Here is a 25216-nt window from a genome sequence, read left to right as displayed (position 1 = left end):
ATATTTTTAAAAAGCGATTAGCTAACTACGATATAAATAAAAGTACCAATATCTAATGTAATAATTTCTATACTAATACAAATATGTAATAGCATACTTACAAAAAATACATATATAAAATTATTTAAAGTAAACAAGTCTTAACCTTATTTGTAAGCCAATAATAATTATTATTGCATACAAGAGTAATCGACTTTATTATTGAATGTTATAGAACATTGCTTAGATAATTATAGAAGATAATAATAGAAAAGATTATTTTTATAGATAAATTAATGTCATTCTTGTATAATATACACAAAATTGTATTTTTACAATTTTTTTAACAAAAATATTTTCAAATTTTTAATTATTTTGCAATTCACTTGTAGAAATAATTGGAAATAATAAAATTTTTACTAGTAAACTTTAGAACAAATACGTTATAAATAATATGTATTTCTACATATGGTTTATTTTTTTCCAATTATATTGTTGTAGACATTTATTGTATTGACACAATTGGTTCATAATTTATTTCTCAATTTATTAAAATATAATATACTAGCTTACTTTGGTGTTAACTCAAAAACGTTTTTTTAATTTTATATCAGATTTATTATTTCGACTCTTTGTAAATTGATTTAATTTTTAATTTTTAACTGAATCAGTCTATGAATAATTTATTAATATTTTGAATAAATATTTTGAACTTTTAATTATTTAACATCAGAATTTATTAATAAGTTATTATCAGTATTGTCAGAGCACACTTACTTTAATTATTAAAAACTAAATCTCGGACATAATTTTATTTCATACTTTCGATTCTAAATCTCTACAATAAATATATTTGAAAATAACATCTTACATCCTTCGTGTAAGAATTATTTAACTTTATACATAGTTATTATATTACAAAACAATGCTTTTGTGATTAAAAATTTTATATTTATAAAAACATATGGTATTAAAATTATACTAATTATTTTTTAAATTTCAATAATTTAAAAAGAGAATTTTAAATAAAACGTTGCACGCATGTAATTATCATAATAGCATATATATATAATTGGTATACAATTATAAATGCAATGTTCATTTTGACATCGACAATATCGGAATATTTTTTTTTTTATTCCACTCGATTAAGACTGTATTATAAAAATTAATAAAATAATTACATAGAGCTGTGTTAAAATGGCAGGACATTTGATTTATAAATTGGTAGATCTCTATCGAGCTGCATTTAACATTTATGACACTTATAAAACATTTAATATTTATGTAATATTTTCATAGATTAATTGCATAGATTATGATATATTTCTTTTATTATATATAATATACATATAAAATTTTCTTTCATCATACATAATAAAACATTGTCTTCTAAATATTGGATTTCATTCTATACATATAATACGCTTCATACATTCTCACATACTCCAAACTACAAAAATATGTTTTGCAACATTTTAAAGTACTTGGCACTGCAAATATGAGGGCAATTTTTCTTTTTGTTTTCTTTTCTTTTATGTAAGGCATGCTTTTTGTTTTGTCGATTTTTTGCAAATTGTACTCTTACTTTGTACTATTTTATCGACTAACAATAAATATTTGACTCTAATTTTAACAAACACTTTAGATTCTTTAGTCTTCAATTTTTTTATTATTTCAAAAGAATGATTTATACATACGTATATAAATTAAAATATTTAAAATTAATAAAACTATCTTTACAACATTTTCAGCGATTAACCATTATTTTAGTCAAAAATTGAAAAATATTTTAAAGAATTCAAATTCATTAATACATTATACTATTTATAAATGGTTTTAATAAATACATTATACGAATGGACTATTTTTAACATAATAAATATTAAAAAATTTGCTCTTATTTATATGAAATTATGATGACTGATATATTCTATTTTTACTTTACCTGTATCGGTTTTTTCAAGATCAATTATCATATCAATTATTATAAATTTAGAAAATGGTTACATTTTTTGCCCTATATTTATGAATTAATTTACAAAAAAATTTTAATGAACGTGAAATAATTAGTAAATTTACTTTTAGACTTTGCATGTATTTACAATTTTCAAATATTAAAATAATGAAAATATGACTATGTAATATGTTGTATATGACTATTAGAAATTTTTAAATATTTAATTAAAATTTTTGTTACATTAAAAATATATATATATATGAAAAATATATTTAAAAATTGTATTTAAAATATTATTTAAATTAGAGCCACTTATTAATAAGAGTAATTGAGCATGTAAGAGTCAATATTGTTAATGTTATCTTATAAAAAGAATAATTTATATTAGAAGCATTTGTTTATTTTTGTCGTATCTTCTTTTAAAAATTTTATTATTATTTATCGAAAACATAATATATGAATATATTTATATATATTCATTTTCAATATTTCAAATAGTATCACAATTGTTATATTTCTACATTATATTTTATAATTACTAAAATAAGATGATTTTTCAAATTTATTGTATACAAAAATGTATTCGTCATGGTTTCAGAAATCATTCATTACAAAAATCAGCTAAAAACTATAAATTTTATAATATAAAATTGTTTTTATAAAAATGTAATAATTCGTTGTTTCTGAATGATTTCTGGAATATATTTGAACAATAAACCATGTAATCCAAGTTATATGTCAATGCTTTAGGTGATTAAACGCTTTTGTACTTGTATATTTCGTAAAAGATCGCAAAAACTCGACAAAACTGTATAAATAATTCTCAATAAGACTTGGCACATGTTTTACTTTTTTATTATTTTTTTGTCATTTAATGTATTTTTCTTCAATGCTATATTAATTCCTAATTGTATAAAAATCCGCCAAAAATGTTTAATTATAAACTTTTATTATTTTCTTCGCTATATCTTATACAATCCGATTTATTTGTCAAGAAAATTTATGTCATAAAAAATATAAATTTATATTTAAAAAAGTTAAAAAGTGCGTAAATGCGCCCTCTAAACTACAATACTTGTACGAGTAATATTTCAATAAATAAATTATATACTGTATGCAATTATGAACGAGTATATTTACTTTATAGACTATATAATTATGTACTTATTCATTTAAGTTCTTATGAGCATGCAAAAAGATGCAAAAATTTTGTATAAAACAATATTGTGATTTAAAAATAAATATTAAACAAAAATGGTTTAAAATTAGAACAAATATGTACGTTTATCGCAAACAATTATAAAATATAATAAGGTAATTCCATATAGATGTTCAAAGTATGAATTTGTAAATTTTATGTTTAGATATAAATATTATTGTTATTAGATTATGATTTTTTCCTTTATTCTATTTGTTATAATGTTAATACTATGAATTATTAATACAGATTTTTTGTACTACTCGTCTGTATATTTGTATAATTAAATTTCCCATATTTATGATTAAATACGAAACATACGAAGTTTTATTGTTTTATTGCGATCTTAATGCAATGCGAAGAATATATATGTGAATATAAAAATGTAATTACACATAGGTGTTCTTTAACGAATTAAAAAATTTGTATAAGATTCACAAAGATTATTTATATAATATTTATATTTTATGGCAGTCTTAGTTAAGTTTTAAGTTTTTTTTACTTAATAATTTGATTCATATACGTAATCCATTAATTCAAAGCCGGAACTCTTATAATAATGCACATAAGGAGATTTAAAATAATTTCTTTAATTACACTTAAATTTGTCTACGTTAAACTTTAAAATTAAACGTTAAAAAATTGTATCACTGGACGTATTATCGGACGAAATTGATCGTCTTATTTTTGTTTTGGAAGACGAACTTTCATTTTGGGCTTTATTGTAATTAGATTATAAAATAAATATTAATTTAGAAACTTAGGTAACTTCAACTTAAGCATACTTTTAGTCTCTTTAAACATTTATTCGTTTTTCAAATATTTATTTTTAAATATTTCAAAATAAACACAAGTCGAATATAATAAAACACTGAATTACATAAAAAATATTTTTTTAATAATGTTAAAACGTCAATAAATACTTGTGTATATGCTTACAAAATTATTTGTAAATTCACATAAAACACAAGAATTTTGCAAAATAAATATTCTTATGAACTATTATAAAATTAAATACTTTCTTCATTGTAATGTAAAAATAAATACATTATATGTTTATACTAGTATAAAATCGAAAACTAGAATAATATTTATTGCTGTATGTATGTAAAAAGTGTTTTATTATTAAAATGTTTTACGAATGTTTTAAGTGCAACGCGTTAAATAGATGAAATTATTTTACAAATTAGAAAAAAACGAAATTAATATATATTTTATCGACTCTGCTTCTGAATTAAATATCTCCAAAAGTTAATGATTCTATGCTAAGTTTATTTGGACAAGCAAAGGAATCAAAAAACCTGATCCTAGCTATTTTCTGAAATATTTTCATTTGTTAAGCCATTGGAAGATAAGCGTCGAAACACAGCCTGCCTTCAAATAATTTTCCACAAATGCCACGTGAAATAGCAAACAACATCGATCTCAAAATCGATATTTCTCATTCGAAAGATTCAACAACTATCGTTACACAGTAAAGAGGTACCCGCATAAGCCTTAAGTACAAAAGGAAAAACATAATTTTTCCTAAAACTTTGAGTCTGCATTTTAAAAAAAGTCGTAGAACGGTTAGCAATAATTTGTCTCCATGTCACGATGTACGGTAACAGCAGCAACAACGCGATGAGGCGAGCCGAGATTCGTCGTTGGTGACGGCGGCGCCACGATCGTGCCTGTCGTTGAACTCGAGGTCGCTGGAGAGTCGAGGATCGTGCTACTTGTGGATGGTACAATGCCGCTCCCGGACACATTACCCGCCAACACGAGCAAAGGTTCTGAAAAATTCTGCTGTTCCGAGTCATCGTGAGGCGTCATCGTGCTATATCCATGATCACTATCGCCTCCAGGCGGTCGTCTACGACAAAATATTTGTATCGTTCGAAACAATGTGCATTTCGAATTTCAATTTAGAATTTTATTTAAACGTCAATTCACCTATAATTTGTGGAGACGCGGTAAGGTGAAATGGGCGCGACGATATCACGCAACAACGCAGAATCCATACTGGCCTTGGGCTCACGCTCGAGGTCCGCCGGCTCGACATCGCAGTCGAGATGCGTCATTCGTAATGTGTCTGGCGAATTGTGGTTGTGGAGGCACTGATGCTCGAGGCCTGTATGCACCGACCGTAGTCTGTAACAAAAGAGGGCGACTCCAAGCACAAGGACGAATGCCAGGATACCACCGGCTACCGGACCCACCGACGGCCACTCCTTCGACATTATCTCCTCCGTTGATTGCGAGTCTGAAATATCGAATTATTTTATAATGAAAGATATTCAAATGCTTCTATGCAATCTTTCATTAGTGCATCACATCTTTTAAGTAATGATCCATTAAGAATGTACCGGTAAAAATTCTGCATATTTAACAATAATTCGCAATTTAATGTGCAAGTTATTGCACTCGTGCTTCTTCATGTAAAATTTGCTCGTGCACAATTTTCTTTCCGTCATTAACGCGATGTCATGGTAACATAAACTGTAATGATCAATTACTTTGAGTTTTCAATACTATCGGTACAAAAATACAAGAAAAGTAGCATTTCCGTCCAATATCTCATTCTCGAAAAAAAAAACACGAAATAAGAGTCCTAAACTTCTCGCACTCGTCCATTAACGCATTTTACACAAGGTGCTTTTCACTAAAAGAATTATCGAAACATCCGCGAGTAATCGTCGCTTAACGTATCGGTATACTGTAACTTACTGTAGCTGCCGTCGCCGTAAGGTATAGGTGAACCGAACACGCCTCTGAAGCATGTGGCCATATCCGCGCAATAGGGCTGTTGGAGGCTAGTCTCTCCATCGCTGTCGATCTCACACCATTGGCAGCCAGCGATACCGAGGCACTCGGTCGAGGTGATGTAAGACTTACAACTGAAGGACTGGCAGAGCTTGAGGCCCGTGTCAACCGGTTGTATCCAGGGTGAGGCGAGGCTCGAGCCCTGCTCCTGGGGCGCTGGACATGGCTCGATGTCACTTCCCACGCTCTCCTCCAACTGACACTCGCTCGAGTACAATGAGCACTCGCAGGGACACTCGCAATCAGTTTGCTCCATTCGCTTGCAGTTTAGACAAGACCGGTCCATCTATATACAAAAAGTGGCATTTACTGAAACTGGAACGAGTTTTTTTTAATATGCATTTATCAGTTACTTTTTCAATTGTTAACGTAAAAATTAAGGTCGCTTGGCCTCGGAGTTTGATTTTTTAAAAAAATAATTACAATTAATTTATAATTGTTTATGATTTCGTATTGTTTGCTTTTATGGCAGATGCGGAGGCGTCTATACGTACAGTGCTGCAGGGGCAGAAAGCATTAAGGGAATTGCACGTGATATTGACGACACCCAGAAAGATGTTGGTTCCAGGTACGACGGCTAGCTGATACATAACGCAGTGCTCGCCATGAACGATATTGGTGAGTACCTCGTCGAGGGAGATGTTAAATTGGTAATAGCGCTGGGTGGTGCCATCCATGTGGCTTGAGCACATCTTCTTCTTCACTAGGAAATCGTGATTAAGTATATCGTTGGCCACGAGGAGCTCCTTATTTGTCAAATGTTGTTGCTCGATCTTGCTTGAGGCTTGGAGAAGGGACGGATGGAAAACCAAGTATCCTGTAAGCGGTTATATTGATCATCACTATTATAATTGTAAATTAATTTGCTGTATGGAGGAGAAAGTTAAAATTCAATTTCTTGATTGATTGTTTTGCAATGTCATGCACACTAATTTGTTTATCGTTAAACATAAACCAAATTATTTTATATTACAGTCAGGTTTTTGGCCAATTTCAAGGTGCTTCATTAGCATAATACGATAGCGACTTTAAGAATGAGACGGTAAAGTACGTGTTTTCAACAAAAGCATTTAATATTGAAGGCTTTAGAAAAGTGAATATGAACCTCGGTCATCCATGAGGAAGCACTTGATGTTGGGCTCGGCACAGAGTAGAGGAAACATCGAATCAAGCATCCGCGAAAAGTATCCGAGCGTAAGATCCATGGCCATTACGGCAACAACAGGATCGGTGTTCGAGTGCAACCCAACCGATCGACCCTCATGCACTACTTGACTGAGACTGACCACGAAACCGGAGCCTCCGGCGTCCAAGTAAGGCGGGCTCATGACAATACGACCCGGCTGCTGAAGTGCCTTCGTGTACCAAGCGCGACGCTTCGGATCGAGGTCCGAATCTAGCACTAAACCCGGATATACTTCGAGTACACCACTACCAACAGACGTCACGTACCTGTAAAAACCATTCCTTAATATATTGCATTATACTGGATTGCATTAACAAAATCAGGATTCAAATATCTTCCTTAAACTTCAATTATTAAAATTAATAATCGAATTCACATAATTACATTAAGTTTAATTATTGATTAAAATATTTAAATTTAACGCACCGTTGAACGATAAATTTGTTGAGGGGACTGTCAGCATGCCTCTCTTTGAAGTGATCGAGTATCTGGGCGAGCACGGCGACATCCGTCTTGACGTTCTCGCGCATTCCAGGATTGGTAAGTAGCCTCGTGACGTCTTTTATGTAGGCCATGTAACTCTGGACCGTAACGGCGGGCGCAGTCTCGAATTGTTTCGCCTGTTCTGCGGGCGACTTAAAACACCATGGAGAGAGGTAGATGACGCCAGTGTCGAGAGTCGCCACGCGATTGTTGTTATGAATGCAAAGGCGTTCGCGTCGCGCGCTCGGACCCAAGGCAAGATCCAATCTATGATGGAGGATGTCGGTAGGTAGAGCTGGTGCCACACGCACCTGGGGTTGCCGTGTCTCACCTTCGTCCGGATGTATAACCACCAAGCATGCGATTAGCTCGGGGTAGTTTAGCTGCCGCCAATGAAGCTGCTTGCGAAGGCCTAGAAGGCTTTTCACCTCAGCCATACCCTCCGCCTGTTCATCCATTCTGAATATGAAATGCGATTACATTACTACATTTAACTATATTGATCATATCTAGGGTTATTGACATTTTTTAGCATGATTCTGGTTATTGATATGATATAGGTAATTAGAGACTTCTTGAGTTATTGATTTTATCTGAGGTTGACAAGCTCATTGTATATATATAGATGTGGTTATTCTGTCTAGTGAAATTATATGTGCTTATTGGGGACATAGGGGTTGTTTAGGAGGAATGTAGTTTGTAACGTTATATATGTAGTTTAAAGTGATGTAGTATTATTGCAGTGATCTTTAAATATCTGTGTTTTATAAGATTATTTAGACTCAATGAAGTTATCTCTATATATCTGTGTTTATCTGTACTTATTGTGGCTATTGGAGGTAATTCAGATACTAGAATTGCTTAGGATTATTGCAGTTTTATGATTATTTCAATGTATTAAGATTATTGGTTAAATTTTAAAGTATTGAAATTATTGGTGTTAATTAAGGTTATTTAGAGATATATACTATTATCCGTTGTTATTAAGGTTAATGGTGTTATAGGGAAAAGTTAGGTTGTATAGGATATTTGGTGTTATTTTAGGGTTATTGGTATCCTTTGGATTTATTACAGTTGTTATAATTATTGGAGTTGTCATGGTTATTGGAGTTATTGGTGTTATCGGTATTATTGGGGGCAATTTTTATATTATTAGGGTTATCGTGTTTATCGAGGTCGTATTATTATCTGTGCTTATTAGAATATATGAGGAAATGTTAGATGGTATAGGGCATTAGGTATAATTTTTGGTTATTGAGATTGTTATTAAGTTATTGAGGTAGCTACGATTATTGGAGTTATCATTGTTATTGGAATTATTTGGAATTATAAGGGTAATTGATTCGGAGCTATTAATTGATTGGGTTGAGTCTGTGTTACGGTATGCATCTAGGATCTTTGGTCTTATAAAGGTTTTTCCCGGCATTTGAATTAATGTTGTGTTTGGACTCTGTTAGCACATTGGGTTAATTGAGTTCAGTTCAGAATTACGTGGCATTTGAGATAAAAGCAACTTGTCCATGGTTATTAAAGTTATTGAGATTATAAATGTGTTTGAAAGTTATTGGAAGCATTGGGGTTAGAGCTATTGTTCAGGTTTTTCGGAGTAATAGGAGTTATGGTAATTGTAGGGTTGTTGGCGTTATTGGGGTTGTTGGAATTATTGGAGGTATTGAAGTGGATAGTCTTGTTGGGATTAACTCAGTTTTTGGCGTTGTTGCGGGTATTGCGGTTATTAGGTTTATTGGAATTGTTGTGGTTATTGGGGTTATTAAAGTTATTTGGACGTTGGTAGATTTATTTGGAGGTTGGTTGGTCTTAGCAGTTTATAAGTTTATCGATGTCACTGGAGTGAAGTATGAATATCTGATTATTCTGTATAGTGGATTCGAGGAGGGTTTTCAACCAACCATGATAATTCAATAATCCGCCGAATCGGATCATTGGGAATAAGTGGTACATGAGGTTCTGTTCTATGGCCTCAAAAACGTTCTCTACGGCATTGAGATTAATGTTGTGTTCAGAAAAACAAACCGATTTTCAGAAATGAGTGGTCTTCTGGAATAAACATAGCTTTTTCATAGTTATTGGGGATTATTTTTTATTAATTTGATTGATGTTCTTGGGGTTATTATGGTTATTGTGTTTATTTGTATTCTTGGTGGTTACATGTGTTATTTAGTGTTATGCGGAATATTAGTGCACTTGGAATTATTTGGGTTATTTGTAGTTATTTAGAGGTATTGGTATTATCTAGTGTTCTTTGGCTATCGTGATTGATTACCCAATTTTGCCGATCGTCTTGCGATCAAGATTCTCGATATCATGAAGATAGACTTTGAGTGGCTGCTCTACAATTGTCTCCATGCGTGGAAAATCCTTATGCATCCATAACATCCCTCTTTTGTCAACAAGTAACGCGTGCATCCGCTGGTTACCGGCGTCAAAGTATGTCACCTCCTCCACGAAATCCCGGAGTTTTACGTCAAAAGAGAGTAGTGCTGTATTGGTTATTTGACCGATTGACACCATCATTGCTTTGCTGTACGGCTCAAAATATGGGTCCGAGAGGTAATAAGGTTTCACGTCGTCTTTATTGCATTTCAAACCTGAGATATGAATTTTAATTCGATTCATCGTTTCGTGATTTGGATCGAAGGTGGTATTGTGTTTAAATGACTATAAAATTTTAATTCAATCGATTTTTTAAAAAGCAACGCTTTACACGTTTTAGTCATTAACGAAAAATGTTTATATGACATTACATAACTTAGTAATTGTACAATGTAGGATTTAATAAAATTAAAATTTGTTGGCTACTATATTTTCAATTATTGTATTACCTGTAAATAATCTGGCGATCTCGTAACCAAGAACATGCTGGGTGGGCAACATAATAATACTGCCATTCATCGAGTACTCCTTGATATTGACATGAGGTTGTTGTCTCGATAGTATCAGAATCGTCCTCGAGTGTACGCTCAGTTGCTTGTTTTTGATAGTTTCAACGATATGATTTATATTGGATAAGTCTCGGATGTCGTTGGTCAAATGTATGAGAAGCACCTCGCCGGTGACATCCTTGACGATCGAGCCGATATCTAGACCGAAGGTTTGATTGGCCGTCGAACGAATGAGCGAGTCAATGTGTCGATCCAGCCTTATCTTATGGATATCGGTGGCACGTGCAAGACCCTGATCCGGGCAGAGTCTCGAACCGCCACCGACGAGCCCAACTACGGTTACGCGGTCAGTTTCCAACAGCATGTGTACGATTGTCTTGGCAGTAATCTGTGCAAGAGTTACGTCCTCTTCGGACATGAAGGCTGCGCTGTGCTCCAGTAGTAGAATAACGTTTTTCGATCGGTTGCACTGGGCCAGTAGCAGAGGACCAATATTGTGGGCGAGACTTGGCGGGCCACACATAGTCCCTGGCTGACTAACCTACAATTCCAGATGCTTTTAGAAATTGTATTATCTTTGGGATCAGGAGTGTTGTTTAATTAATTAATTATTAATTTACATAACACTTTCACTTTTCTGTTAATAATGTAATAATTTATGATATAATACTATACAATAAATAATACAATATACTAAAAAATTAATCAAAATGTACACCTTTTTTTTTAATATAATTATTGTAAACTATAAATAATTACATAGTATTTACCGGTAAAATATGTAAATTTTTCCAATCTTGATTGCGAAGATTCATAGCAAGAGCATCTGTGATCTTTGAGCAAATGTCTGAAGGTCTATTTGTACTATCCATTTGCTGGCCAGATGAATAAATATCTTGACTCTGTTTAAGTAGTATTGGTTGAATTATACCATTACTATCTCTCAACAAATCTGTGTACCTCTTCAACTTGTCATTTAAATTCTTTGTCAAGTCATTTAATTTGGAATTCAATGTACTAATAGAATCAACAAAGTCAAGCTTATCAAGTATAGTCTGAAACTTTGTTACACCGAGCTCATCGTTACTAAGGCTATGTAAATTTTTGGATAGATGGACAACCATATCTCTTAAACATACACCATTTAATGGTAACACATCAATTTGTTTCCTAATAGATTTGCCAAATTGACATTTAGATGCACTATTTGATAGTTTTTCATCTATTGTAGCAGTGCAACATGTTATAACCACTAATAAAATCGTACACTGTACTTGACAAAATGCCATGTTGATATTGTTTTTATTTAATTTTCTTAGTAGATAAATCATTCATTTATAAGAAATCATAATATGAATTTAACCAAGCTAGATAGACTTTGTTTCATCATAGTAGTTGAATTTGAATTCATGTCAAATTTTGAATATATCCATGGGAATTCAATTTAAAATACTATAAGAAATAATATATTTATTATTATAAAATCAATTTTCTTAGTTATAAATATTTGTATTTTTAAAAAATAATTTTTGAAACGAAAATTTTAAAATAGGATGAATCAAATATAAATTAATTTTACTAATTGATACATTAATATAAAATTGTAACTTGGAATGATTTGAGAAATTATACTAATACTAATTCATAATATAATTCATAAAAAATTCAAAAGCAAGACATTTATTTGTGAAACATTGAATTATAACAAAAATTACTATTATATTTAAATTTTTTATAAAGCTGATATAATTTATACTATATTTTACATTGATATATTACTATATTTTTGAAGTAAATTATATTGATAAATATAATTTATATACAATTATATTCAAATTTATTTATCATTATATATATAAAATTAGGTAAATAATAATTTGCAGATATTATAATTTTAATACTAATTTTAGAAAATATAAATAGTAAAATAAAAAAAAAAGTTTAAATTAAAAATATAAAATGTAACTTTGATAAATTATGTAACATAGATAATTAATATTTTTGTACAATAATAAATAAGGTTAAATAGGATATAATGTAAACTTTCAAACTAAATAAAAAATGCCATATTACCAAGTATCATAAATATATTTCTTATTTGTTTGGTTTAATAAGTTAATAAATACATACAAATGTATATAAATCAAAGATATTATGCTCAATACTATATAGAAATACAATTTTTAAAAATCACTTTAAAAAAAACATAAAATGACTTAAAAAAGAAAAGAAATTGAAATTTATGTACAAATGTAATTCATTGCTTTCAAAACATCTGAATCAATATAAAAATATACTTGTCGAGCAGTCAGAATATATGTAAATAAAACACATTTGGTTACCTGTCGCAATAATATACAACACATTGTTTACAAATGGGCTGACAAAAAGAAAAACCGGCCACTTTTAGTTAATATGATAGAAAATCGTCCCCATCGTTGTTGAATATCTTACGAAACTCCATTTCGAAGTGGTAAGTATCTCAGAATATTTCTGGAGAGTAGTAAAAAAAATAAAATAAGTAGTACTGAAGCAGGAGTCGGAGTTGTAGCGTCGCCTCTTAAGATAAAAGATGTGAAATATACATGTATCGTGTACAGCGTATACAATTTATAATGAATACTTTTCTATTTCTTCTGAAACTCACGTCTTTTCTCTTCTTTTTTAAAATAAAGTACCGAGATTTTTTATTTACATACTATGAATCCTTCTTTTATCATTCTTCTCTCCCACCTCTTACTCCATTTTTATAACAGAGTACAAGTTCTCAGGATTTACATCTCCTTTCTATGTACCAATTATGCGTGTGTGCGCGTGTGTGTATCTTATTCGCTTTCTCTCTATGTATACCTCACAGCCAATGAACTAACGAATCTTGCAAAAAATATATAATTTCACACATATGTAATTAACCCCACCACCTCCATGAAAAAATCATTACTACAAACTACACCCTCTATATATTTTACAAAATATCAAAAAATAAATATCCTAATTTCTTTATGTGGAAAATTTATTTTTATATAAGAAAAATCCTTATATCAATAATTATTGATAATTATTTTAAAATTTTCATTTTAAGTGATTTTAATGACATCATTGCTAGAATTTACTTCCATTATTTATCATAAAGAATCCATAAAAACTATTTTTATTATATAATGCGCATGCGTACACGCATTGATACAATACGTATTGGTCCGCTAAATTAGAAAGTCATTACTTTGTAACAGAAACATTACTAAAAGAAAACTGTTTAATAAAATGTATATCTCGTATGTCGTTATCTTAAAATATATAAAAAAACACATCGTAATTTCTTATCGTACATTTAAAGATTTATATATTGAAGATTAAATATTATGTTTAATTTATTCTTTTTATGTGATTGCATTGCAAATTTTTTTAAATATAAATAGAATTAAATGAAACTAAATAGTTTTATGAATCACGATTACATATTGCCCCTTATATTTTCTGAAATTGTAGATTTAAATAAATATATTATTTATTATAAAAAGTAATACGAAAATTTTGTTTGATAGAATTTATAAAACATTACTTACTATGAAATGTATTATAACTATTTAGTTTTCAATTTTGCGATGCAATTAGATACTTACGTTTGCAAAATTTGGCAATCATGTAATAACTTAAGGAAGATAAGTTTATTTAGCAGCGGTTTTTAAAATTATTCTACTTATAACACAAAGCGGATGAACTTACGTTCATTGCATTAAGATTGTTCACCACATTGTCTCTAACAATTTTAGATGCTGCGTTTTAAAACGTATTTTAACGTTGAAATGTATTTGATCATATCCATTATCGAACTATCAATTTACTTGTGGACTTGTTATTGAGATTTGTAGTTAACAATTATATTCGTGTATAATGAATACACAATCAATAATATACCTTAAGTAAATTATAAATTAGATTATTTAGGCATATAGATCGCTCTTTCTTTTTATCTAAGCATGAAAAAAACTCATAAGTCTTAAATCTTTCAAATCTATTACTTATATTTTTATTAATTTTATTAACAAGGATAATCGAAATAGAATAACAGTGCCTATACTCAAAATATACATAATTGTTTGGCTAATGAGAACGATATGCACCGGCCGAAAGGTGAAATTGTCTAATTATAAGAATTGCATTATACAATACAAAATATATATTGTAACTAATATAAGATATACTATTGCGACGATTGTTTGAAGAAGATGCAAATTCACACCAGCCACCTTAGTGGTAGTTATTATTAATCATTGCATCTGTAAAAGCATGCAAATATACTTTTTCTGGCAATACGAGTTTGCGCATAAGTATGTTATCTTCAATCCGTTTCTTAAAATACTGAATAATATACAAGCATCTCCAGGCTGAGTACAACAATCTTTTTACATTTAACAACAACATGAAAAAATATTTAAACAAATAAATGATTGTAGTCAATGACTTATAAGTAACGTCATTTTTATTTATAATTTGAAAATGGTAAGTTTATTTACAAGGGATGCATTTTTTTAATGATTGTTAAGTCACAAATATAACCTCTAATTTATATAGCAATTTATTTATGCCTATGGGCAAATGTAAATTATGTTCCAGGGATACGCATATACATACTTATTTAGTATCCGTGCTATTTGTTCCATTAATCATTCGTTTACTTTAACGATCAATTAAATTAGATAAATGATACTAAGATCTAATTTTTATCATTATTTTAGTAGAGTTTTTATAATTATTTAATGACTTTTACTTAACTTAAATAAATTTCATAAAAGTGAAGTTTATTGTTAAAATATTGAATTTCTGAAAAAGTTATAACACAAATTATCCACTTTAATAAAGTATTATTATTCTATTTAAATATTTTTCTTTAACTACATTAATATTCTTAAATATTTAATCAAACATCTATTCTACGTTCATTTTTAAAGTTTACTTTTGAAATATTTTGATTAATAAAAAAAAAAAAAATTAAAGACTTTCTTAAAATAATATTTATATTCATAAGATAGTGTAATATATAATGTAACAATATTGTTGTATTAATCTTCTTAAGAGATAGCCAAAAGAATATGTTGTACATGTCTATATTATAAATTTTTTAATAAGAAATTTAATTTTTCATATTCATCATTTATAAATTGAACTACTACCTATAAATAATAAAGTAATTTATTTTAGTGGGTTTTTAAGAGACTCAAAAACATTTATATTTCAGGATATATCTATTTTATGTAAGAGGTTATAACAAAGTGTTGAGCCATGAGAGTTGAACATTAGCTCTTGGCTCAAATGGATTAAGTTCGATAACTGCTTCAGCAAGGGCATCGTTTGAATCTTTTAAAGAGCGCGATGCCCAATGCCCAGCGAGAAGCTATAGCAGCAATTGCCTCTCCTCCAGATGAGACCAATATTTTCAATATACCACTGACTTTATTTGCTGGTATGTATCTATACCTTATTAATTCCTGTTATTAGTCTTCCATTTTTTAATACATTTTTTATTTAGTATTGCAAAGCCTTTTTTGATCTTTTTATCTTCATCTTTATTCTTATTATGTCTATATTTGAAAAATAGAAAACTAATAGTATACAAAAATACAATTAAATTACAAATCAATGTAAATAACATATACAATTAAAAATTCTAAAATTTCCATTATTTAAAATTGTTATTTCAGTTTTAGTATATATCTTGTATTTCTATTTGTTTCTTTCTGTGGTTTTTATATGCTCTAAATGTAAATCAAGAACTCAGAAATAAACATGGTTAATTGAATACCCTTCTTACATTTTAATTTTAATTTTTATTGAAATAGGTGAACACAGTATTTTGTTACTGACATTATTTTCATTCCACACTCTTCGATCATGAGCCTTCGATCATTTCCTGGTATGTATTTTATTTTTTCCTTCGTTTTGTTTGTATTTATGGATTCATGATTAATTTGGATGTTTAAATATTTTCAATAAATAATTCTAGAATGGTTTATGTAATTAGATATTAATACTTTTACTTTCTATTACTATTACTTTTATGTATAAAATTTCGATTATATAGACATTTTTCATTTTTCAGAAATGTGGTATCAAATGTTTCTATGGGCATTGTTCTCATCAATTTTCGTTCATACAATTGCTGCAGCTATTTGCTTCGCGACACTTCGTAAACATAAATATGGAAAGTACGCTCAGAAAAATATCAAATAACATAAATATAATTAACAACGATTTAATGTATTATACAAAATCTATTATTAATAATAAACTATTTGTTTGATTAAAATTGAAATATAATATAATATAAAAATATAATATTTTACGTTTATAAATGTTTACACTCTTTACGTTGAATAAGATATATCAATACTTTTTTCAATAATTAAAAAGAAATTAATCGAAGTTTTGAACAAATAAAATAAGACTTCTAAAAATATTATTAAAAGAACATTATGTTGTTTTCATTATGTAAATAATATAATATTCGTCCATTAAAATAGCGTTAAAACAAGCAATAGCGCATGGGAAAGTTGTTTTCTTATCAACTACCACTCTAAATATAAACTCTATTTAAAAGATATTTCTTTCGTTTAGATAAATATTCGGATAAAAGTAACAATCAAATTAATAATTAAAGCTTTAATCATTTGAAATCGTGATTTGATACAATCTCTTCGCTACGTTTTTCATCTTCATTCTCTTTCAGGTTTTTCCCGCTATTGATCTTAATAATGGGTATACTGATGCCGTTGACCTCGGGAGTCGTAAGTTCTGCAGCAGTGGCATTTGTCTACGGCTCGGGAGGTTATCAAATGTCACCTCTGTACGCACTACTTTGGGGTATTGGCCAGACTGTTCTCGCGGCTTGCGTTGGCTTTACCAGGATACTTGCAACCCTATAGATATTCGCTAATTAAACCTTGCATTTAAATTTTATTTTAAAGGATACAAAGTAAATGAAGTGCATAGCCTTTTGGATATTTATTGTGTTATGGACTAAGGCTAAATATCTGAGGCCTTTTCATTTATCCATGAGATTATTAAATTTTGTGATACAGCATTTTTATATCTTGTTTATGACTAGTGGATTTTCAAAGACAAATTCATTTTTATATCGTCGATACAAATTTAGAGTTTATGTCATATATATAAGGGGCAAATGCAAAGAAAATTTAAGAGTGGTAGAAGGCATTAAATTTCTTTAAAATTAAAAATTTGTCTATATTTATATTAAGTTTTAAAACTGTTATGAATATTCACATTTGTCATATTTTAGCAGATACGTGCGATTCGCTAAAATAATTAATTTGTAAGCTTTCAGTAAGAAAATCATAAGAAAATTCCCTATTTAAAAAAAATATGAAATTTGATTGTATAGTTTATTTGTGATAAGAATTGTTTTTTAATTTTTAATCAACCAATTTGATAACTTAATTTAACATTAACTATTTACTATTATGTTTTTCTTATTATGAATTGAAGGTATTAAAAGTAATGTTTCTCTTTTAAACATGCTTAAATAGTTTGCTTGCGTACACGTTGTAATTAACATATATATTATTTTTTTATTTCTTAAATTTTCTCAAATTATTGATTTTTATTCAATAGCTATGTTTTTTCATTGCAGTATTAATCACGTAAAAGAAAATTTTAAACAACTGTTTATACGTAAAATTCTTAATATATCAGTTGAAATTTGATAAACTGATGAATTAACATCATATTACTTTATTACAGTAAATCATTACAGAAGTTTTTTATAGCATTTATAATGTGCATAACACGTGATTGTTGCCTTATGCAAAAAAGAAAATAAGAAAAAACTTTGAAGAACAATCTTTCTCATCATTATATTAAGACAATTTCTTTATAAATTACTTATTTCAGATGGGATTGTTGTTAATTCACAGACTGAACAATATTCTAAATGTGTTTTTAAAATTGATTTTTTTCTAGGTAGAAATGTATTTCAATAGAATCGCAAAATGAGAAAAGATAATTTAAGGCTTTAATTGAAGCATGTACATAAAAATGATATTTTTTGTAATGTCATGTAAGTTTATGACAAAAAACTTTACTCTTAAAAATAATAATACATACTAAAAATATACATATATAAATTTTCGTAGTTAAAAGTAATTCAAATTATTTTTTAAAGATTTTTTCAATTTTCTCTATACTCTGTGAATATTTGGAAAAGAAATAATGAATGTATATATATAATTTAAGCAAAGTTTAATTAAAATTGCTATTTATATAATACAATTGATTTTTCTTTTTTAAAAATAAAATAATTAAAATATATCAAAAAAATAAAATGAAAGAAAAGAAAATCATTAAATTATCATTAAAGCACAGAAATAATTTTTTACGTCGATGTATTGCTCACGGAGTTAAAATTTTCTCGTCGAAAAAACATAAATGATATATAAATAAAGCTTTATGTTTACATTTCATCGACATCAAAGTCTACATGCTTTAAGAAAAATTTAATGTTAGATAATTGTCCTTTAAAAATGTTATATTACAAAATACTTTGCCTTGTTTTGAACAATATTCAACTTCATTGCGTTACATTAAACTAAAGACTTTATTAAGTAATATTGTAAAGACATTTTGTTTTATTTTGTAAGCAGTAATAAATTTTTATATAGCTTTTTTACAAAAGAATATTTTTGTAATGAATGAATAAAAGTAATATAATTAAAAAAATACGAAGATAGACAAAAACTATAATATATTTACATACGTCTTTCTAGTTTTGTTGCCACGTTTTGCGTTAATCAATAACATTATTTGTATGTACATATAAATAAAATAATCGTAAACAGTTAATGAAGCGATGAAAAGACTTACTGAAAATTTCGTTGTAATTTTATCGTATTACTAATGACATTTCTGACGTATTTCTTGATGCACGTAAAGAAAGTCGCATATGCAACATTGTTTTATCAATTTCTTAATCATTATATTTCTGTACAAAATGATATTTAATAACAATATTTTAACATTATTTTTAAACATTATATTTACACTTATAGATATATTGTTATTTATAATATTTTTGTCGTATACTTATAAATCTTATAAATAATTGTCTTAAAATTTTTTATTCAAAAACTTGCTTGTTTTTAGACTTTTTTACTTAAATTACATTTTGGTACATAAAACATAATTGGCAAATAGTTTCGACATAAAAATTGTTAATAACGATTATGAACCCAATTAGTAATCAGTTATCTCGAATTAACGAGTACAGAAATTTAAACCTTAATCAAAACTATATTTTTAAAATTGACTAACGAATGATAACCCAATTATGAACCAATAAAATATTGACAGTATTGTTAAAACTAAATTTTCTAAAACAAACTACACATGAATTTATAATTCATTAAGTATTCCTTCAATTCTTACTCATTTTATATAAAATTTTTTGTTTTACAAAAAACTAACTTTTTGTTAATTTTGTTAATTGTTATTTAATATTTGTGTCTATATTAGATTTATTATATTTTTCCATGGAATTAAATAATTTCTAGTTGTAAAGTATATATTAAAATACTTGAGTGATATCAATTATTATTACATATTTTAAAAATTAATATTAAAAATTTATTTATAGTGTCATGTAACAAAATCGCTCAATTATATTTTGTATGGCGTTAAAAAAAATTTTTTTTGTAATTTTATAGTTCTTAAAATAATTCTTAAAATCTCTTAATAAATTTGAATTAGTATTAGATTTAGTAAATTTATAGTTCAATATACCTAATAACATGTATTTAAATATTATATATTTATATGATTTTCAAATAAAATAATACAAAATTGTACAAAATTAATTAAAAAATTTTCAATTACTAATTATAGAATAATAATTAATCAATGGATTTATTTGAAAACTTTACACGATACAATAAATTAAATTATAAAACATATTAATGTATTTATAAAACATATGAAACATTATGTTAAATTTTTCAATACATCGCTTTCCTAAATATATCTAATACAAAAAAATAATATATAAATACGTTCTTTTTAAGATAATAATTTTATAATCAAGTAAAAAATACCGTAAAATGATATTTCATTATAGTTCACAGGGTATTTTTTGTATATTATTATATCAGATTAATTTTCAATATTTATAAATGATAAGTAATTACAATTATTGTAAAATAAATTGTTTAATATATTATAAGTCCTTTATTCATTTTATACACGTTAGTTGAGCTTATAAATAAAAAATAATAAAATATTATAGAACATTTACAAAACAAGTAAAGATGATCATTCTTTTGGGATAAACAGCAATAGATTTGAATTTATATCTAACTTATTTATGTAAGCATATGTAATATTGTACGTATTTGTAACTAAAGATTCTTCAAATTGTTGATTAATCACGGCTTTACAGGTGAATATTATAAAGTTTTTGATGAACAATGATAAAATTATTGAATATAAACAATTAAGAAACGACAGTAGAATTATATATAAGTGCTCATACTATCGTATGTATTATTTTGTCGGTAAAATAATTTACACAAAGATGTGTAAATGATGCATAATCATAAAATGTAATAAACGATTTGAAAATTCTAAGTTTTGTACTTTTCTTTAGAAATATTATCTAATTACTCGAAACAATGATTCAAGATGTATTAAAACCTTTCTTATTAAATATATTCCCTTAGTTAATTATATTGAACAAATGTTTCAAAACATATATTTTATTATTGAATTTATTAAAAGAATTTCTATTTTGAAAATGAAGTAATAAAATCAAAACAACATTTATTTATCATTTGTAATGTATTAATGTATAAAATAAATGCCATTATTTATTAAATTTTAAATATTTGGCTATATTTAATTTTGATATGAGTGTTGAATAATATGTTCTGTATTTTCGTATTATTGAATAAATTACGTAGCGTTTAATAATGACAGACCTGGCGTGTTCTTATCATATACACTAAAAAAGTAAAAAAGAGTTAAAAAACATTTATCATTTCTTTTCGAAACATATTTATTGTTTGTTAAATTATCGTTCATTTAATTGGTATATATATATATATATATATATATATATATATATATTAAACTACATTAATACATCTGTATGAAAACTATCGACGTATTACATTAAATTAAATATAGTACATATACATGATACATTAAGTAACAGTATATAAATAATAATTATTTATTTATTAATTTGTAATTAACTTATTAAATATACATATCATTGTTGATTAAATAAAAAATATACATCAGATTAATATACGAATAGTCAATATAAAAGTGTCGATGTGTTGGTTGAATACAATTCTATATGGGTCTTGATATTGAGATTAAGTCTAAATTAACCAATGATTGGCATTCATAGTTAGTAATTTTAAAGCTAAATGTCATGATAAATGTCTAGAGAATAAAAATATCAATAATATTACCATCAGTAATAATATTGGACTTGTAATTAAATTTATAGTTGTTATGAACCTTATATTCTCTACTAGCGTAAATACTTGTTTAGAATGCTCCGTGTAGTGAAAGGATTCGAATGTTTTCAATTATTTATACATTATAATAATGATAATCAAAATTTACTTAATAATTTTTAATTTCATGTAATTGCTCGATACCGTTAATATCATTGATTCTATTTAAATGAAATTTATTGAAGTTATATCTTTTAAAAAGTATTGACCAGTCTTCTCTTTCATGGTAAATGTTTTACCATCAAAATACAAATGTATCTAAAACCCTTTAAAACACTCTCTGCAATGGCATTCTTGGACGGATTAATTGTTTTAACGGTTTATTAATAAATTGTCCATAAAAGTATTTCTCTGCGCAAATATGATTTCTATCTGCCAGATAACATTGTTGATAGAATGCATAATATTAACATTTTCTTATTACTCTTAAGGAGAAATTAAAACTATTTTTGATAGTTTGAACGTTTATTTTCAACAATTAATTAAAACTAGTCATTGATTAAGCGTTTGATTTATATATTTTTACATCATCTTTATTATAATAAATCATTACTTCGTTCGTGTATTCTTATGAATATGTAAATTATTATTCCAAATTACCAATACTTTTAAAATAATGTTGAACAAAATTTTATATAAAATCCCAGATAGAATAATAATAGTAATATATGTAATGTTCTTTATAATAAGTAATAATGTATGTGTGGTTCAAATTTGATGAAATTTCTTAACAATGGCATTATTTCAATCATTCGTTTTACTTAAACAACTGAATATTGGTTTCGTCTATTTATTGTGATTCTTGATCCAATGGGTTGAACTCCCTCACCATTAGTTCATATTACGTGCTAAGCAGATATGCATTCACTACCGCTTTGATTCAACGACTTACATCTTTGCTTTTTTAATGCTAATATACAATTCGGAGTAACCATAAAAATATTAGTGTATAGTAGAGCAAATAATAAAGCTATTGACGATGTTGGAGAATGAAGTCAGCAGTTCGTTACAAATTAAAAATTATATTTTTTCAATATTTGCTTAGATTATGAGTATTGGCTAATAAGTTTGTTTTATGTATAGTTATCAATGTATCGATTTTGGAATAACGGACTACTCACAAAATACGTGTAATTTTTATACAAGTAGCTAACAGAAGTTTTCAGTCAGAAATAATACTATGATAAAATGGATAAATAACAATATTATAAAGTATTTAATTACCAAAATTATTATAAATAAAAATTAATTGAGAATATAAATATAGTAATTTAGAACTTTTTAAAAATTCAAATACTGGTTGTTTTTTATTTTTATTAATCTAAAAACAGAAAAAATAGTCTTAATATCAAAATATAGAGAAGTTTGTATGCGAAAAAGAAAATATTTATTAAAAAACAACACAAATTATATAAAACAAACAATTATTGTGAAATGTATTGTTTATTTGATTGTAGATATAAAACATAGCAAAAATCTATAAAATAACTTTAAAAAATTGATTCAAAATTATTTTTGATTTTTAAATTTTATACAAAATTTTTTTAATCTAATTTATAATATCATATAAATGATTATTACTTTAAGTCATACAGTTGTGTTTTTTGGAATAGAAAATGAAAAATTCATGATACAAATTTACTTATAGTTTTACAATAAATAATAAAATCAACAGTGGTTAATCAAAAGAAATACGCAAACAATTATAATGAGTTTTAAACATACCTTTATTTATTATTCTCTTTCATCTACACTCGTTATACATTTTTTATTTTTAAAAGTAATCATTTATAAATATGTAAGAACATTTTCAAATAGAGAAAACTCAACTACGTTCTTATGTACATGTGAACATTTTAGTTTTAATTATTAATAATAAAAAAGATATTCTTCAACTAATATTAGACATTATATAGGACTTACATACGTGTTTGTATTTGTGTGAGGGTGTTGTAATCAAAAGCTGAAAGAAAAATTCCTGAATTCCTCTGAGCATCCTTGTCGATTTTTATATTTCAAGAATGACATATTATATCAACACATAAACGGACACAATGGAACATGAAACTTTTACAAATAAAAATGTGTTCTCTTTGATCTGATCTTTCGCCTGGATGAAGTTATTATTCAGAAGTTTTGCTTGGTATTCCTTTTTGTCCATCGAAATTATAGATTAAATTCTTTATCTCTTGCGTTCATTGGATCCACTACGACGTGAGCGAGATCTTCGTCCTCGGCTGTCGCTTCGTGAACGCCGTGATCTGAAAAAATTTGAAAATCATTTCAAACACTTTATTCAATGAAAAATTATATTTTAATAGAATTTTAATTAAAAAAACATCAGTATTATCGCTTCGGCTGAATGATCAAGGTCCAAACTGAAAGGATATTCTTCAAAATTTAATCTACTTTCTATTTGAAACTCAGCTCGGCCTTTATCTTCATCACGTGTACATTCTAATTTAGGATTTATAAACTTTATTTTATTTAATTTACTAAATTATGTTAATTAAATAAAAATGTAATAGTGGGTGAAATTTTGATAGTTAAATAGATATATTAATTGCGCTATATCACATTTGTAATTATATATTGTAAATATAAAATATCTTTTGATATCAAATCAATTCACACACTTTCACTCTGATGAAGTACATATTTTATATATAACACGTAAAGTCCTATGAAAAAATATAAACAAACTTTTTAAATAGTAAAATTAAAGTCCGCACGATATTGAAACGAAAAATTTCAAAATAAAAATCGTGTTTTTAATATATTAAAATACATGCTCAATGTTCGTTTTCATAGCAATTAGTTTTTCTTTGCTTAAAGGTTGACATAGAAAGCGAGGGGAATAATATACATTTTGAGAAAATAATAATATACAGTCATAAGGGTTGATCACGCGGGCTATACAAATGCCTTTTATAGAACTGAACGAACCTCTTTCCACGACTGCGACTCCTTGACCTTGAGCGTCTCCTGTCTCTGTCCCTTCTTTCCCTCTCCCTCTCCCTGTCTCTTTCTCTGACTCTATCCCTGTAGCTCCTGTCCCTGTCCCTATCTCTGTCCCTTTCTCTGTCTCTGTCCCTGCTTCTGTCTCTGCTCCTGCTTCGATGTCTGCTGCCTGCCCTGTCGATCATCGAGTCGCGCTTCTCCTTCCTACGC

At 27.4% G+C, this 25216-nt stretch overlaps 3 protein-coding genes across 5 annotated transcripts in view; 1 reads left to right on the top strand and 2 right to left on the bottom strand.

The window, feature by feature from the left end:
- Positions 1-4337: 4337 nt before the first annotated feature.
- Positions 4338-11930, bottom strand: LOC105363105 (VWFA and cache domain-containing protein 1). Its single transcript, XM_011500704.1, has 9 exons — positions 11285-11930; positions 10455-11055; positions 9896-10220; positions 7555-8070; positions 7048-7394; positions 6437-6759; positions 5847-6228; positions 5073-5382; positions 4338-4992 (listed from the first exon to the last, which is right to left on the bottom strand). The coding sequence occupies exons 1-9, from the start codon at positions 11843-11845 to the stop codon at positions 4707-4709; spliced, it is 3651 nt and encodes a 1216-aa protein (XP_011499006.1). The 5' UTR covers positions 11846-11930; the 3' UTR covers positions 4338-4706.
- Positions 11931-14822: 2892 nt separating this feature from the next.
- On the top strand, positions 14823-17721 carry LOC105363082 (transmembrane protein 170A). Of its 3 annotated transcripts, none has more exons than XM_011500677.1 (5): positions 14823-15017; positions 15754-15978; positions 16398-16428; positions 16615-16720; positions 17242-17721. In XM_011500677.1, exons 3-5 carry the CDS (start codon positions 16407-16409, stop codon positions 17435-17437), a joined length of 324 nt encoding a protein of 107 aa, XP_011498979.1. In that variant the 5' UTR covers positions 14823-15017; positions 15754-15978; positions 16398-16406; the 3' UTR covers positions 17438-17721. The 3 variants fall into 3 exon arrangements, with proteins under 3 accessions (XP_011498979.1, XP_011498987.1, XP_011498994.1); XM_011500685.1 differs by having other exon boundaries at positions 16355-16428; XM_011500692.1 differs by lacking the exon at positions 16398-16428.
- A 6092-nt stretch (positions 17722-23813) lies between these two features.
- The window catches only part of LOC105363077 (putative RNA-binding protein Luc7-like 2), an 8285-nt gene continuing 6882 nt past the window's right edge, over positions 23814-25216 (bottom strand). The window contains exons 5-6 of the mRNA XM_011500663.1: positions 24992-25180; positions 23814-24306 (exon numbers count right to left, since the gene is read on the bottom strand). Of these exons, the coding sequence (XP_011498965.1) occupies positions 24228-24306; positions 24992-25180 (268 nt within the window). The 3' untranslated portion in view covers positions 23814-24227. The remainder of the gene's footprint in view (positions 24307-24991; positions 25181-25216) is intronic.

Source organism: Ceratosolen solmsi, unplaced genomic scaffold (genome assembly GCF_000503995.2).
Source record: "Ceratosolen solmsi marchali unplaced genomic scaffold, CerSol_1.0 scaffold10, whole genome shotgun sequence".
NCBI classification, from domain to species: Eukaryota; Metazoa; Arthropoda; class Insecta; order Hymenoptera; family Agaonidae; genus Ceratosolen; species Ceratosolen solmsi.
This window is presented reverse-complemented; position numbering and strand designations above follow the sequence as displayed.